This window comes from Uloborus diversus, chromosome 8 (genome assembly GCF_026930045.1).
Source record: "Uloborus diversus isolate 005 chromosome 8, Udiv.v.3.1, whole genome shotgun sequence".
Lineage (NCBI taxonomy): Eukaryota > Metazoa > Arthropoda > Arachnida > Araneae > Uloboridae > Uloborus > Uloborus diversus.
In genome coordinates this window covers 89,150,704-89,168,204 of record NC_072738.1, presented here as the reverse complement: position 1 = coordinate 89,168,204, position 17,501 = coordinate 89,150,704, and the positions used below count along the sequence as shown (strand labels likewise).

General features: G+C 34.3%; 1 protein-coding gene across 1 annotated transcript in view; it reads left to right on the top strand.

The window, feature by feature from the left end:
- LOC129227698 (peroxisomal ATPase PEX1-like) overlaps positions 1-11,864 on the top strand; it is a 47,811-nt gene extending 35,947 nt beyond the window's left edge. The window contains exons 18-22 of the mRNA XM_054862299.1: positions 6,571-6,674; positions 7,859-8,030; positions 8,215-8,342; positions 9,909-10,066; positions 11,706-11,864. Coding sequence (XP_054718274.1) covers positions 6,571-6,674; positions 7,859-8,030; positions 8,215-8,342; positions 9,909-10,066; positions 11,706-11,787 — 644 coding nt within the window. The 3' untranslated portion in view covers positions 11,788-11,864. The remainder of the gene's footprint in view (positions 1-6,570; positions 6,675-7,858; positions 8,031-8,214; positions 8,343-9,908; positions 10,067-11,705) is intronic.
- Positions 11,865-17,501: the final 5,637 nt, after the last annotated feature.

The window sequence follows — 17,501 nt, the reverse complement described above, 5'->3', positions numbered from 1 at the left end:
TGTAATGATCGCTGCACGTGTTCAGTCCATCTGTAAAGCACTCATGTGTGAATAATGTACCCCCACCAAGTTCTACTCCTCGTTGGAAGGCACAATGGCATTCAGAAAACCACCCGATCCTAACCATTGTTGTTTTGCTATACGTTAAAGATAACGTGACCTTTGTTTACCACTAAAGCCAGGAATGTGTCGTCAAAAAACAATTTTAGTCGTGAAAATATATCTTAAGTAGAGAAAAAAAATTATAGTTCTCTTCAAATGTTATGAAATTGCAGCTGATAAATAATAATCTTACAACTATTATATTATATTTATCGCCCCTCTAGGGGGCGATAAAACCCAATTTTCGAATAATTCTCTAATATGAGGATGAAAAAATACTTGCACATATTAACATTACATGTCCATCGGAAGCTCTGATTTTTCTGCTGAAGATAGCACCTGTTCCAAATTTTTAAGTAGAATAAAAAACGAGTTATGAGCTCTTTAGTTCCATGTTCGAAGGCTTTACTCAACACAATATAGTATTTAAGTTATCATCTCAACTCCCTGTCGATAGCGACAATTGTTGTATTGTTGATTATTTTTGCTTTTCGTCTGACTGTTCAAGGCTTTTCTCAAGTAAAATTTTAAAGTAAGATTTTTTGCACAAGATAGGTAATAAATAATACATGTATTTGGCTGATTATTTTCCAGTTTTATGCAACTTTGAGGCAATTAATGTTTTTTTTTTTTAATTTATTTGTGTTGACTGGGTGCTTGATCGACCAGCAGGAATCTTGCCAAACTTTTTTGCGGAATCATTTCAATAGCTGAGGCTGTGGCAATTTTTTCAATTGTCGCTGTTTTTGAAGCTAAAAACTACGCTAATACTCTTTCTCGGTTCTCCCTAAGAAACTAAAATATCGCCATTTCTTTAATATTTCTTTCTTTATATCATTTGTTAATATGTAAAATGATCCGCCAACTAAATTAATCAAATCCATAAACAGCACAAGTTTGCGCACAATTTCAAACACAATTGCCAAACTTTACTACTTATTTTGGAAACATTTCGTATAGCATCATTTCATGGTCACCAGAAGTAACTCAGTACTTGGCGACACTATCTCTTCGATAAAATTAGTAACACACAGTTTTACAAAGTTGGGAGGAGGAGACTTATCCGAGGTATCCCAAAAGGATTACCGCAAATTTCGTAACATTTTAAATCGCAGTAAAGGGATTACGGGCGGCTACATTTTTTAAAAGTTTGTACTTCAATAGCAATGTAGAGACGATTTTAGAATATGTTCCTAAAAAAAAGGCACGTTTTAAACAAGTGAAGTTTAAATTCATATTTTGGAAATTCCTCAAATTTGTATATTCTTAAATGTCGTTTTTTCGTTTCTAAAAGAGTACTATTTTGTCCTTCGTATTTATTGCCATTTTACTTTTATGGGTAAGGAAAAAACTCTATTTTTAATCACGTCAAAGCGGTGTGTTTTGGTTATTTCAGTAACATAAGAAAATGAATTAAAGTAATTATTGTTTCTCAATTATTATTTACGCAATTATTATTTCTTACAATTTGTTATTGTTTCACACCCAGGCAACACCGGGTATTTTTGCTATGCACAACAATCTGGTAACTGAATAAGGTCACTAATGTTACAAATGTTACATTCAAAAGTGGCCCAGAAGAATTTGGATTTAAGTTTATCCTTCTTCCTCCTTACTGACATTTATGTATGAATTGCAATTATACGGATATTAATTGAATCGAAATTATCATAATCTTACAATTGCACTCAAGTACATTTAATTAAATGTAATGAAAAAGCATTATAGAAATGTAGAGCTAAATCTTGGAAAACAGTGTGCATTTACTTTTAGCTAGCATTCTTTTTTGAAGCCCCCCCCGCCCCTCTTCTCTCTCGCTTCAAGCATGCATTTTGAAACCAGACTCTGAAAAAATCAGTTTTTTAATTATATTTTGGTCTCCTGAAATTTTGTGTGGAAGCTCTAACTTACCGACATTTTTCAATAGTCAGGAACTACGAACATGTTGTCAAAAAATCAATACTATTTCTTTTCATCGCACAAAAAAATTAAAAAAAAAAAAAAATCAGTTAATTTAATTCCAACATTTATTTATTTTTGGTTATTTTTTGCTGCATTTTTCAAAGGTCGTAACGCCTTCTGTCGGGTTTTCATTTTGCATCTTAATTGAAATTTAAATATGTTTTTGAACTAATTTCATACGTTTCCATTGTTTTCTCAATTGGCAGGTTTTCAATGTCATCAGAATCGGAATAAAAGAGTATGGCATTAATTTTTTCCTGCGTCACTAGTGCAGCCAGAAATCTTTTCGGGAGGGGGGGGGGGGTGATCAGAAATGCCATTCGGAGCGGTTTTTTTTTTTGATGAAAAATACCTTCTAGGTGGGGAGGGTTTTATTAAAAATACATTCTGGAGGGGGGGGGGTTTAATGAAAAACCTTCTGGGGGGTGATTGAAAATACCTTCTGAAGGGGGGATTTTTTTTGATAAAAAAATAGTACCAGAAGGGGATTTTTTGTTCAAAAATAACTTCTGGAGGTGTTTTTTTGATCAAAACAGCCCTTTCATATGCATTAACTGATGTATTAGAATTCGCATTTATGCTTCAACCAACGGCTCTGGGGGGGGGGGGGGGTTCACATCCAAAACCTCTCCTTCGCTTGTGCGAATGTCCTGCGTTCATATATTTTTTCACTGATATGCCATTTCAAAATAATAAAAAATTTAAATAATGAAGCAGAAAAATGAGACTTCTCTTCCTAGCGAAAACAGTCACTGAAAATTTCATGTTGAAGTGAAACTGCGACCTTGCTACACATTCCTTCTCATTGTCCGTCATGTCAACTGTCGCTTCTTTATTCCTGTGTACACTCCCCAAGTTCACGCTTGTTAGCTCTCAAGGGGGTGGGAAATATTTCTGGGCTGCGTTGGGCTATTATGGGAGCCAAAGCATTTGGGCGCATTCGGCTATTGCGGAGCAGAAAGAGTTAAAAATCAGAGCAAATGCATGAGTGCAAAATCATCCTGTCCTTGACCAAAACCAGTTAAAAATTAAGGGAGCTGGCAAAGGATATCGTTCCCGCCCCCTCCTTCTGAAGAAACAGCTGCTTATCAAAGGAACAATAGAGGAATGTGGTTTGAACTGGGGATTCCCGAGAAAAAGGGCAGAGGATGGTGTTTGCTGAAAGAACAATTGCTACAGAATGTTACTGGCTGGGACAAAATGCAAAAAAAAGCTTGAAATTTTGGATGTTTGAAGATCGTTATAGCCAATTTTCCTGTTTTTATAGATCGTTATGAGCGTATAAAATTTCATTAATGACATAGGGTTTCATTTCGGACCAATTAAAAGGCTCGCTATATCCTGGCATCGTTATAGAGGGGTTTGACTGTAGTATGTTGTGGCCATCACGAAACTTTTTCCTACATCTATGTTATGAAATATTTGATATAACGTATAACCGCTCTCGTATTAGCTGATATCAAATACTGTTTTTCTTCTATGATTTAAATGTTAATACATATCCACCCCCCCCCCACGCAAAAAAAAAAAAAACCGCATGCAAGTAATTGACGACCGTCACAATAATCAGAAGATCCTTTCAAAAGTAAAACAAAGAACAAAAAATTTAATATTTTAAAGCTTTTCTTAAATTAGTTGCAAATATATTTTATTTTTTTGACAAACAGATGGTGGCAACAGATAAAAATTTTAATTCATTGAGAGCCCCAAAGCAGAATACTACTAAATTTGCGACGTACGTCACAGAACAGATGCCTGAGCTGCAGAACAATTCTGTTCAAATGTGAGAGGAAAACTGACAAATTTTCTGCAGAAATTCTGCAAATTTCATTGAAATTTCTGCAGAAACCACGGTGCCGAAAATTTGCAGAAACCGCGATGCCGAAAATTTGCGGAAACCGCGATGCCGAAAATTTGCAGAAACCGCGGTGCCGAAAATCTGCAGAAACTGCGGTGCAGAAAATCTGCAGAAACTGCGGTGCAGAAAATCTGCAGAAACTGCGGTGCAGAAAATCTGCAGAAACTGCGGTGCAGAAAATCTGTAGAGTTTGCAAATTTCTTAAAATTAGTAGAAAATCTAAAATTGTCTCAAATTACGATAATTTGGGGGAAAGCTTGAGATGTTGAATTCGATTAGTCCTTTGTAGGTTTTTCCCAATCGCTCTTCATCCACTACAATTTCCGCCATGCATGTTTAGGAAACATGCCAACATGTCCATCGCTGGAAATTGCGTGTCTTGTTTAAGATTTCAATCCTTTTGCATCCAGAAAATATTTTAATTGTTTTGAAGTGTTTTATTACATGCAACCCAAACTCAACTCATTCTATTTATTATTTCAGTAATTTCTTTGTTTAGTAACATTATTTTAATTGCTCCTTCATGCCATGTAAAATTAACCAAAAAATGTGGTTTGACACCTAGGTTCGGATTTTTATAAAATTTTGTACCTTTGCTCTTTCTATGCATTTTGGAAAGCATATAAACTATTTTTGGAGAATCCCAATCGGTTTAGGTTTGACACCTTGTTAAAGTTTTTTTGATTTTATAGTTTTCATGATCAACTAATTTTCCAAATTCAGTGCTCTTTAATTAGTCATTTGGTTGAAAGCTGTGATGTTTCCGGAAATATCTCATTTCCACAAAAATAAATAGTAACAGTCCAGTTAAAAAAAAACTATGTGAAATGATTTTGATTTTTGCCACCCAACTTGTTTAAAATGTCACGTTTTTTCGCGTACAATGCTTAAGGTACTTGCAGAACAATTTTAGTCAAATGATTTTCCGTTGCAGAACATCGTAAAGTATTCTGCTTTGGGGATTGAGAGTTTTCAATCATTTTCCAACAATCAAAATCACCAGAAATGCGCAGACGGCAATCAGGGGCAGCCGTTTGGGTGGGGATACCGTATTTACCCTTGCTTATGTTAATGAATTAATTATGCTAAATTTTTCTGAAATACCATGTACTAGATATCAAGAAGAAAATTGCAAATATCTAATGTTTTCTTTATTACATAAGCCACAAAAAAACTATCATCATTTCGGTAAAAATTAACTATCATGAACATAAGTTTTTATTTTTTACTATTCTCGCTAGAAATTTTCCGTTTTTTAAACTAATTTTCCTCTATTGCCACGCCTAATGCTTTGAGAATCTATATAAAAGGATCTATGTTTTGCTAAATTTGATCTTATATTTGAACAGTATGATTAACTAAGAAAATAAAACCTATTAAGTCATGTTTTCTAATCATATATTGTGTAGCGTGCTAGTAAAATAAAAAGTAAAACAAAAACTTTCATCAACAATGTGCATTTCCATACGATATACAGTGAGGCAGAGGTGCACCCCCCCCAAGTTCAATGGCCCTAATCCTCCCCCCCCCCCGTGAATTTTATTCAACCCTCTAGTCCTTTTTTATTATTTTTTAATTTTAATCATTATTTTTATTTTTTAAATTTATTTTTCAATATTTTTTATTTATTTATTTTCAAATGTTCTTTATTTATGAACTTATTTATGTTTAAACATTTTTGATTAATTAATTTATATCATTTTAAATATTTTTATTTATTTATTTATTTTTTCTTTAATTTTAATTTTTATTATTTATAAGAAAAATTCTGTGTTACACCTTGACACGCGCAAACACACACACACACAGAAGTAAATAAAATAAATAAATAAAAAATAAAAATAAATACATAATTTAAATAAAGAAATTAACGATCCCCTTCCCCAATCTTTGATGGCGCAACTTGCGCCATAATCCACCCCCCCCCCCCCACGAGCCCCCTGAGTGGAGGAACACTTTCCATACTTAAAAGCCGCTTCAAAGACCAACAAACATGCCGAAACAACCCGCACTTCTTCACAACTGACCATCAAAGTCAATTTACTCAAACGTAGCTTTTTGAAGCAATAGCGGCAGCAAACAAGATTTCTGGGGGGGGAAACGATGGTATTGCAGAGAAAACATTCCTGAAAAATCCAGTCGTTCGTCTTCCACCAAATAAGACCAGTCTCGAACGAGGTATCTCGTCCTCAACCATATGAATGGCATCCATCTTGGACGAGATATCTCGTCCTCAACTGCAGGCTGGTTATAGTCCATATGTACCACCATTTGATCCCACATCTTTTGGAAACTCAAGAAGGCTTTTCAGGGACAACAATTTCATTTGGATGATGAAGTAAAGGAATGTGTGTGTAATTGGCTCCAGCAGCAGCCAAAAGACTTTTATGAGTACAGAATTATGCAACTAATTTCCCAGAGGAATAAGTGTTTAAACAATTTCGAGTGGTATTTTAAAAGAATGTCAAATACAGTCTGTTTTACAGTTCCTGCCTCTTTATTTATTGACTGACCCTCATACTTTGCTGAATCGATGTTCTACTGCGTGAGCAAATGTGAAAGGGGAGGGAGAGACAAAGGCAAAATATGTTAACAATACCTCTTCTAAGTGTAAATGAGTCTTCAGATGTTTCTTTTTTTTTCTGTAGGTGTTCATGTGCTGGCTGCGACCAGTCGCCCAGAATTAATAGATCCTGCACTACTGAGGCCTGGTCGTCTGGACAAATGTCTCCTTTGCCCTCTTCCAAATGAAGTGAGTTTTTGTATGCTTTAATTAATTTTTTTAACTCTTTTTTTCCTGTTGAATGTAAATACTGTTTAGAAGTATCTTTGGGTTTTAAGTAATTGTGTGTTAAACTTTGTGTCAAAGGTTTTGCAGGTTTTTTCCCCCTACATTAGCAATTATTTCATTAGTGTGTTGAAGATTTATTACAATTCTTATATTCTTGTTAAGCTGAAACTAAAAATTTCTGATGACATAAGAGGTATGCTTTGAAAATAATGTCAGTGAATCAGAGGGCATTTATTGATCCGATCATGAAGAGACGCTTGGGACTTCCATGTCAGATCAATCACTTTTTGACCTCATCATCTCCGATTATAACGAAAATTGGTGTGAGGGACACATGTCAAGATAAGTTATCCTGCCAATTTTTAGAATTCTACTTTAAAAATTTTACTAAATACAGGGCTGTTAAAAAACTGAAAAAGTGCGGAAAAAACGAAAAGTTGTGACATTCAAATGACTGTAACTTCTCTCCTAATTATTTTAGAATAAAAATTCAAAAATCATTGTAAAACTAAAGAATAGAGCTTTCTATTGATATAAAACATGACTTTCTTACGACAGGTTTAAGTTCTAAGGTCATTCACCGTGACTTTTGACGTTGAATATCTCAAAACATGCTCCCCTAGAATTTCTTGAAAAAAAAATATTTTAAAGTTCTAACACTATTCTTCCACTACACCAAAACTTAGACTGAGATCGCAATGGCAAGATACTGAAATAAAAAAAGAACCCAGAATGTTCACATGTTTTACATTGTGGAATTCCATATGTCAGGTCAGTCACCTTATTGACCTCCTCACCATTTCCGATTTTAATGAAATTTCATGTGAAGGGCACATACAACAAGATAAGTAATCCTGCCAATTTTCAGTGACATCATTTTGAGGTGCTTGACCAAGTCAAAAAGGCTTGCACCAACGCTCTAAAGAACATTTTGGAAAAGTTCTACCACAATTCCTTTAATGGCCTGAAATCTCACTGGAAGCCATGTATCAATGCTATTTAAAAAACTTTTAATGTATTGGTAATGGCCAGCTCAACAAATGTCTTCTAATTGACTTACTGACATTACTTTCCTGAAAGATCTTGTATGCCACCTTATGGAATAGTATTTTCTTATCAAAGCATTTGTTTTTCTGTTTCAAAAGGAAGAGAGGGTGGAAATTCTCCGCTGCTTATCTTCTAAGTTGCCATTGTGTGAAGAAATTGATTTTCAAGCCATTGCTTCTTGTACTGAATATTTTAGTGGAGCTGATTTACAAGCTTTGTTGTATACTGCCCACATTAAAGCCTTGCATGACTCTCTCAAAACTTCTTCAAGTAAGTGTAATTGCTTTCTGCTTTTACTCTGCTGCGCTGTTCAATGTGCCTATTCATCATCTTTTCTGTGCGCAGGGCAGTTCAGTTTTCATTAAAATAACCCTAACATTTTCATGAAGAGTTATATGACTAATAACTGCTGAGTAAAGAATTTTCTTTTCTAATTTGTATTTACATTTATCAGGAAGATATTCCACTTGTTCTGATGATTTAAGTTATTCTGATGAAAGTGATAAGCTGCTGTACATGGCATCTCTGGAAAATGGGCTCACCAAACCTTCTTATGAAGATGGCAAGAAAATTATACAAGAGGTAGAATTTAATTGCATTTTGCAAAATAAAATTAACAATTAATGTAATAATCTAAGTCAACAGTGAATGTAATCATAGGAATGAAAACTGATGCTTCCTTGTTCAAATGCTTAAATAATTAATTACATTAAATATATTTGTGTTTTGTCTCATAGAAATGGGGCAGAAAGGAACTGAGAGGGCTTTTCTCGTATACCAACTTGTTGATCATCATTTAACCAAAAAGAGGCGGATAGCACTTTATCAGTGTAGAATCATGTTGACTTGTGCAAGTCTTATTTAGAGCCATGAAAAGAGATATCCCATATCCTCCTTCATTTTGGATCCAAGTGTGTTTATGTGGTTGTCTTTTTTGGAAAAATTGCTATCATTCTTTGGTGATGTTTCACAGCAAGCGGGGCACCCTGAACTTATGTTTTTGGAAAGGGGGAAACTCTGCTCTCCACTTGTTGAATGAAAACTCCAAATTTAGCAGAATGATAAAAGATTTCTATGCACACATATGTATATTTAATAAAAAGAGGCATTCAGGCGTTTAAAAATTGCAATATTTCAATTATATCTCCAAATTTGCCGACTTGTCTGACGAAATTTGATGAATAAGTAATTTTTTGGGATGTCACACTGATGTCCCGTGACCTTCCATCAGGACAAACCCTGACAGCAAGCAATTATTAGCACTAGGTTAAGCATTTGTCAGTGTATTATTAATCAAGTAAAATATACGTTTTTCATGATACTGTTTTTGCATAACATTTATATTACATGAAGTTTGGGTTCTGTAGTGCTTGACCAGTCAAGAGCTGGATAATCTGTCATATTTTACGTCAAAAGTCCTCAAAAATTCATTTTGAAACACAAGACACAAAATTTTCTCTCGCTCCTCCTCCATTTTGGTGCAATTTGACAATGTCCTGAAACTTCGCCCTGGTAACCTGTAGGCTCTCAACAACAGAAGCTTAACAGCTTTTGAGGCTGCTCTTTTTTTTCAAACTCAGTACTGGTGGCACAAGTGATTGGTCATGTAGAATTAACCATCAAATTATACAGGATGTCAAAAAATCCTTGACATATTTTAAAAATTCATAGGAAAGTAACAAACTGTCATATAAGAATGCAGTTTCCACCATAATACTTCATAGGTTCAAAATTGATTTATGACATTGAAAAAAAAAAAAAGAAAAACGTGCAGTTATACAAGGTAATTTACGTTGACGGCTGTATTGTCCTAGAAAGAAAAACGAATTCTTACTGTGACAGTACAGATCATTTTTCACTATAAGTTTTTGTTTTTTATTTTTAAAATTTTTTTTACAGTGTCATAAAAAATTCTTGTACTCATGGAGTATTATGGTGGAAAAAGCATATTGATGCAACAATTTGATGCTTTTCATCGAATTTTCAAAATATGTCAGGGACTTTTTGGGCACCTTGTATATTAATTACTATGTAAGTGAACATAAAGTGTAAAAATTCACAAAATACTTTACGTTCTGTAAAAAATACAGTTAGAGAGTTTAGCTTGTGATTTATAACATAGTAATTTCTAGTCACTTTGCATTTAAGGTGAATGTCATCAAAGAGAAATTTGGTGTCATGAGTGAGCAACGCTCCAGTCGAAGCAACACGCTGAGCGTGGCAATCACTCAACGTCATCTGGAGCAGGTGGCTGAAGAGATGAAACCTTCTGTCTCTCCCCAAGAAAGACTGCGGTATAAAGTGGTGTAAGTATTCCCTTTTGTTTAAAACAATCAATTTGCTAGTCTTCTAGTTTTCATCCTATAAGGTGCAATGACAGACATAAAGTGCAATGATAAACTGGTGTAGTCAGGATTTCATTTCAGAGGGGGTCCAATCAGTGGCATAACCAAAAAGTTATTGTGCGGGGGGGGGGGGGGCTGTGGAAATTTGAAAAATTGATGTAGTGGAGATCTTCTTGAAAATAAGCAAAATTGATTTTAGAGATAAAAAATTTTATTAAACTGTTATTAATGACCAATAATAATTTTGAATGCATTTGAATTTAGATAAGCAGCAAAATAGATTCCCCGCTTCCCTAGAAAGTCCATGCAGGGTAAAATTGCAAGAAATTTAAGGGAACTAGACAAAGAGGAAGTGTTTTTTTTTAGATTCTCAGAATTTATATCTACTTCAATGATAAAGAGAAACCAATGTTTTGGAGACTGCAGAGAGGCACACAATAGAGAAAAACTGAAAACCATTGCAATAAAGCTCTACACCTTACAGCGCCCCCTCATTTTGTCTCCCCTCTTCCCCGCCCATTTTATTTTATCAATTTCCCTTTCAAAACTTTTTTTGTATGTTATGCATTGTACAAGAGAAATATATATGCATATTTTTCCTTGTTCCATTTTTTTCACTTGAGTAAAATGCTTGTTTTCAACACAATGCATTTTTTTTCTTCAATCATATATTTACCCTTAGTCATTTCGGAGGGGGTCCGAACCCCCCTGCCCCCCCCCCCCCCCCCCCCCCCCCCCCCCCCGGCTATGCCACTGATGATAAACTAGTTGGATCTCGATAACTCGAAGCGTATAACTCAAATATTTTTTTTTTTATCGATAGTTGACTGTGCAAGGTGCAATGGGGTTACTGTACATTCTTTAATTACAAGAGAAGCTACACTCATCAGTGATGTAACTAAAGTTACTGTTGCATTTTAGCATTACATGAATGATTAACTGTGTACTCTTTTTTCTCCTCTATTTGTCTACCGATTTTCTTCTCCCTTTTTCATTTAGTAGCTATTGACGATTTTTAGTATTATCAATAAAATATTTTGAAAACATATTATGCTAATTAATGTAGATATTAATTAAAAACCCATATTTTATCTTAAATGATTATTTCTGTGCTTAGTGATCTTCCAGTCTTCTTCAGTTAGGGAAAATTAGAAAGACCTTAAAACTCAAACAAAGTTTTTCCCTTACATCCAAAACTCAAATCCACTAAATTAACTAGAAAAAGAGTTATAAGTAACTTTTAGTTAGTGAAGCTCATAATTTTCAAATTCGATTCTTTGTTTAGGTATATTTAAATCTTTCTCTTATAATAAAATATTTCCTGTAGAAAATTTATGCAGAACTACAATTAATTCACTATTCTGCCCTACTTATTGCAAAGTTTTTGTGCCAAAAAGGTTCTTAGCATTGGAAAAAGTGCTTGGTTTTAGAAATTTTTGAGGTGTTTTTTTTTCTTGGGGTGAAAGTGCTTAATAATTAAAGTTTATCTGTAATATTTTTGTATTTACTTTTTTTTTTGGGCCACTTACTGCTGATGTTGCTGATAGCTTTCATGTATCAAATCTACTTTTTGTTTTTAACTTTAATTTTTTTTCTTTAGATTTCAGAAATTTCAAACAAATTTAGGTGGAGGAGCAGGTTCATCCATCACTGAAAATATGAAGCGTGTTACCTTAGCATAATGTATTTTGAAAACTTGAGAGTGCTGCCAATGATTTGCTGCCGACGTGCCTGTGATTCTTTCAAAAAAGGAACTGTGATGTAAATTTTTTGTAATATATCAAATGTATTTAAATTGTTTTCTTTTTATCAAGAATTAAATTATTCTTTTTTTATTATACCACTATGCATGTATTTTCCATCTTTTCGATGAAGGTACTTAAAGCACTTAGCTTGAACGATTCGCAACTCCAATAAACTATAGGGAGCACTGCAGCCACTGTCTAATAGCGGATAAATAAGGTAAAACAAACACATGCCATAACTAATAACTTGCTTTGACGCTTAGTGAATGACAGTAATTTTGCATCGTGTTTGTGGGAAGGTTTCTTTTCAATTCTTCTGAAATTACATTACATCACAAACTCAATGATTTTCTTCTATAGAGTAAAGAAATATACATAGAGAGGCCCCATTTATTAAATTACATTACATCACAAACTGTCTGAAGCCTGTAATTTACCCCAAAGAAAACACATGGAATGGAATGTTTCAACTTTTTCTTTAGTGTTGTTAATCACCGCAAGGTAGCGTATTCGAACTCTGGAATTGCGAATCATTACTATGACAGCAATTTTTTGGTTCTGGTATACAGTATAACCGCAAAGAGTTGACCCTTTGCTCCGCCTTGTTCCAGAATTGTCCATTTTCGTGAAGGGGCGATATGGAGAGTAAAGTTGGAATAAGGGGAATGGTTGAAGAAGGGGAAGATGGAAGAAGGGAAAAAGTTGGAAGAACGGAAATTAAGAGAAGGAGATATATAGGTGTAGTGAAAGTTATTCTTATAAAGTTGTATGCTGCTGTATTTTATGTACAATTTGCTCCAAATGTACATTTACCTGGTCTCTCTCCCCGCAAAACAGTGCCTTGCGTTCAAATTTTTAGATGAAATATAACTGAAGATTTTTTGAGGAAATTTTTTAGAATTGTAGTATTTAAATTTTTTATAGACTCTGAAATTAACTTCACCCACTAGATGGGTGTCTCCGGGGCGGACCTCCCCCTCTCAAGAAAGTTTTTTGACTTAGCAAAAAAGCTTTTTTTCTCTTAAGAAAAAAAAATTGTGTGCTTCAAAAATTGAAAGCACACGATTTGATCAACATCTATTGGTTTAACATTATAAAAAATGAAGTAACCAAAATGGAAACATTCATTTTAAATCCCCCGATTACAGGAAAAGCCTCAAAGCAAAATGCAGAATTTTACTTGTTTAAATTCAAGAAAACAATTGCATCAGATCTTTGTTCTCAATGATTTTCTTCTATAGAGTAAAGAAATATACATAGAGAGGCCCCATTTATTAAATTACATTACATCATAAAATGTCTGAAGCCTGTAATTTACCCCAAAGAAAACACGTGGAATGGAATGTTTTACCTTTTTCTTTAGTGTTGTTAATCACCGCAAGGTAGCGTATTCGAGCTCTGGAATTGCGAATTATCACTATGACAGCAATTTTTTGCTTCTGGTATACAGTGTAACCGCAAAGAGTCCTTTTTTTTAAGCTTTGACTCCATCCAGACCACTCAGCATAATGTAAGCATAAAAAAGTATTAGATTTACCTCAAGGAAATCCCTTTTGTGCAGAAAAACATTTTCATTGTATTCTGAAATGTAGATGTTTCTAATAGCAGTGTTGGACATTTTGTACAAATGAAAAAATACTACGCCAAATTAAAACTACGAGTTTCACCCAGTACACATTTAATTTTTTATTCGCGCGAATAAAATATAAAACATTAAAATTATTATCAACTTCATTAATAAGAAATAATTTTCTACTTCTGCTTTCTGCTGATTTTTTTTTTTTTTTTTTTGTCTACGTTCGAAAAATTACACTTAAAAAACGGACTCAGTTCAACTGGTTGACCCTTTGCTCCGCCTTATTCCAGAATTATCCATTTTCGTGAAGGGGCGATATGGAGAGTAAAGTTGGGATAGAATTATCAAGTGCGTCATTGGTTTTAGAGCTTGAATACTGCCACTTGGAATTTAAGAAATTTGCCAAAGAGGTAAAGCATTTAAATTTTGTGCGGTCAAGGCAAATGTCTCATTGGACAGGTTACATCCTACATTTGTGGGTGGGTTTTGGTTTAACGTCTTTCAGCAGCCATTGGTCAGTGATAACAACGCCCCTATAATTAATTTCAATTGAAAATTGGCGAGTGTAGGGTTACAATAATGAATGTAAAGCTTGTCATTTTTACTTTTTTGCCAACTCATTGCAATTACTTCTGCCATTTAAACCTTTCAGGTTGAAATAATCACATAATGTAAATATATTAGGAGATTTTTTTTTATTGATAGCGCCAAAATGTTGCTAACTCCAAAATATGGCATGTGTCAATTTTTTCCTTCTCCACCTATTTTAAGGAATGGACTCAGTTTCTCAAATAATTGGCAAGCGTAATTTGCTCGCGGTTGGACTATATTACTTTTGTGCTTAGTAAATCAATAAAGTAATAAAGAGTGCCCACCCCCCTAAGGGCAAGGGCGCACCCTCCTAAATTTTGCAAAGATGCCTCCCCTCCCCCTAAAAAGTGAAAAATACCCAGCAAAACACCCCGCCCCCCTCCATAAAAATTTCAATGCTACAGCCTGCGCCATGACCCCTAGGTGGACACCCATGAAAGTAATGCTTTTTCACGGACGGGATTTTGAGGAATGCGAAGACATTCAGGAAACGTTATGTAAATACTATTTCTAAATTTTATTTAATTAGAAGTATTTATGTCTTCTATCAGACAAAACTTTTCAGCAAAAGTGGAACACTTTTTCCAATTTAGCAGGTACCTACTCGTAGTACTCAGCTGGCAGTATGTAAGTATTGAGCACTTTCAGTAACAGCTGCTTCTGCCGACCCAGGGCCGTCGAGAAGGGGGGGCAAGCCTATGCATTGCATAGGGGCCCGTGAGAGATTTGGGGCCCGCGAAGCGGGACTTTGAAAAAGAAAAAATCCCTCCCACCACTTTTTCCTTTCTTTAAAAAAGAAAAGAAAAGAAAATCTTTTTAGTTTGAAGAAACTCTTTCTCCTAGAGATTACAAGTTTTCAAGCTTGCAAGTTCGAAGTGAGAATTTTTTTTTGTCCTTACCTTCAGAGCCCACTATCGACTCTATCAACCAAAAATAAATATGATTTTTTTTTTCTTTTGTGTAAATTACAAGGCTAAAAAAAACAAAAAAAAACGCTTATTTCTGAAAGATTACCAGAATTGTAGTAAAATAGACAAGGGGTAAAAAATGAAAAAAAAAAAAAAGCGCTTGCATTTTTAGCGTTCGAGACTTAAAACATTGGCAAACAACTCAGTTTGATGAAATATTTTAAAATATGTATTGATTTGAGTTTTAAATTCAGTGATATAAAATGAAACTAATTCTAGCGTTGTTTCGAAAGTAAAAACGGTTGCCTAATTTGGGAAAACATTTTGGACGAAGCACTTCTCATCAAATGTCTAAAAAGGAAAGGGGCACTGTTATGTCACTCAAGGGTGCCCACCTAGGGGGGGGGGAGCAGGGCCATTAAATTTCTTTTGGGGAGGGGGTGCCCTTTCTCTTGGGGGAGGGGGGCTCCCCTGTGTCACTGTATTAATTAGAGTCAGTGTTGAATTTACCATTAAGCTAAACAAGCTATAGCTTTAGGTGAACTTCCCGAATGGTAAGAGGGTGTTACTTTCTCATTAGTATCTATTTTTTAAATATTTCCACCATTTCTTTTAAAGAATTTTATGCATTGTTTAATCTAGATAATTTTTCAATTGATTCAGCGTTGTGTTTGTCGGTGGGTAAAAGGGATAATCAAAACTAATGGGGTCGAAAAATAAAATATGTAACCGAAAGTCGATGTGAGCAAGTGATAGACTTTGTGTCATATCGTTTCTTCTCTCTCGCTTTTCCTCTCTGTCAATAAATATCAACGATTTGTTGAACCAAGGGCAATTTTTCTTTTGTATTGCCTTAATTTGCAAAAGAGTGCATAAGTTTAAAACATTTCTGTATTTTGTTCTCCTATTTTTGCTGATTTTTTGTAGTTCGAATTACCTCTTAAAAGACCTCAAAATGCAGAATTTTTTAATGCATTTTTCAAATACATTTACGGGGGAGAAACGACCGGACCCCCTCAAATTTGAGGTATTCTACCTTCAACTCAAAGGAGGTCCCTGTATAACTGTCCTGAAAACCCTGCTCGTCCAAGGTAAAAAAAAAAAAATAAATAAAAATACAGTATAACAAAACATTTTTTAAAAACACATTCACGGCTATATCGCTATATGTGCCAGAGGAAGACACATAGTTGGGAAAAAAACTTAAAAAATAGCCTGTTTTGCCACTAATATAATGTTGTCCGAGCTACGAAAAAGGTCCCCCATACTTAAACTAGCCTAGGGCCCACTAAGTCAAAATCCAGCCCTGTATACAAGAATCTCTTTTTAATAACATTACAAAGTTTGATTAAGAAGAAGCACAGCAAAGCAATTTTAATTGAGAAAAAAAAACTTTCAGTTAAAAAAAAGAACAAAAAAAACCTTTTTATTAGACCTAGACCCATTGACAATATTTAGGATATTTATGTAAAAGCAGAGCGAAGAAAGAGGAGATTCAAGTAAAAAGTTAGGGGCCCTGAAGATAGTTGCATAGGGGCCCATTAATCCTGTCGACGGCCCTGTGCCGACCCGCTATTTTGCTTTTTTTTTTTAATTTTTAACTAATAGTAACTGTCAGCAAACGGTTTTGTTGCCTAACATTTTTAGTACTTACTTTCAAATAAAAATAGTAATGTATTTTTTACTTTGATCTCAGTTATAAAATAGCAAAAGAAATAAAGTTGAGCAAGTTGGACCCCTAGCTCGGGAAGAAACTTCTGAGGGTGTTTGGTGAATTCAAATAAGTGTTGACGCGAAAGCACGAATCCAAAGATCCGATAAAATATATCTTTTTTTTAAATTTAAAGACTAGATAAGCTTGATTCTCATTAAAAAGTAAGAAATGAGTATATTGTCACCTCAGAGCAACAGTAAGATATCTAATCCCCAAAAATAACACTAAGATGTTTTACTGATGCTCTGTCTTATGACACTCAATAATTGCAGTTAATCTTAAAATCTTCCTGTCAAAGTTAATTCTAAAGCAGCCAATAAATTCAAAATTTAAAATTAAGAGAAGAAGACATATAGGTGTAGTGAAAGCTATTCTTATAAAGTTGTATGCTGCTGTATTTTATGTACAATTTGCTCCAAATGTACATTTACCTGGTCTCTCTCCCCACAATATAGTGCCCTACTTGCGTTCAAATTTTTAGATGAAATATAACTGAAGATTTTTTGAGGAATTTTTTTAGAATTGTAGTATTTAAATTTTTTATAGACTCTGAAATTAACTTCACCCACTAGATGGGTGTCTCCGGGGCGGACCTCCCCCTCTCAAGAAAGGTTTTTGACTTAGCAAAAAAGCTTTTTTTTCTCTTAAGAAAAAAAAAATTGTGTGCTTCAAAAATTGAAAGCACACGATTTGATCAACATCTATTTGTTAAACATTATAAAAAGAGAAGTAACCAAAATGGAAACATTTTAAATCCCCCGATTACAGGAAAAGCCTCAAAACAAAATACAGAATTTTACTTGTTTAAATTCAAGAAAACAATTAGCATCAGATCTTTCTTCTCAATGATTTTCTTCCATAG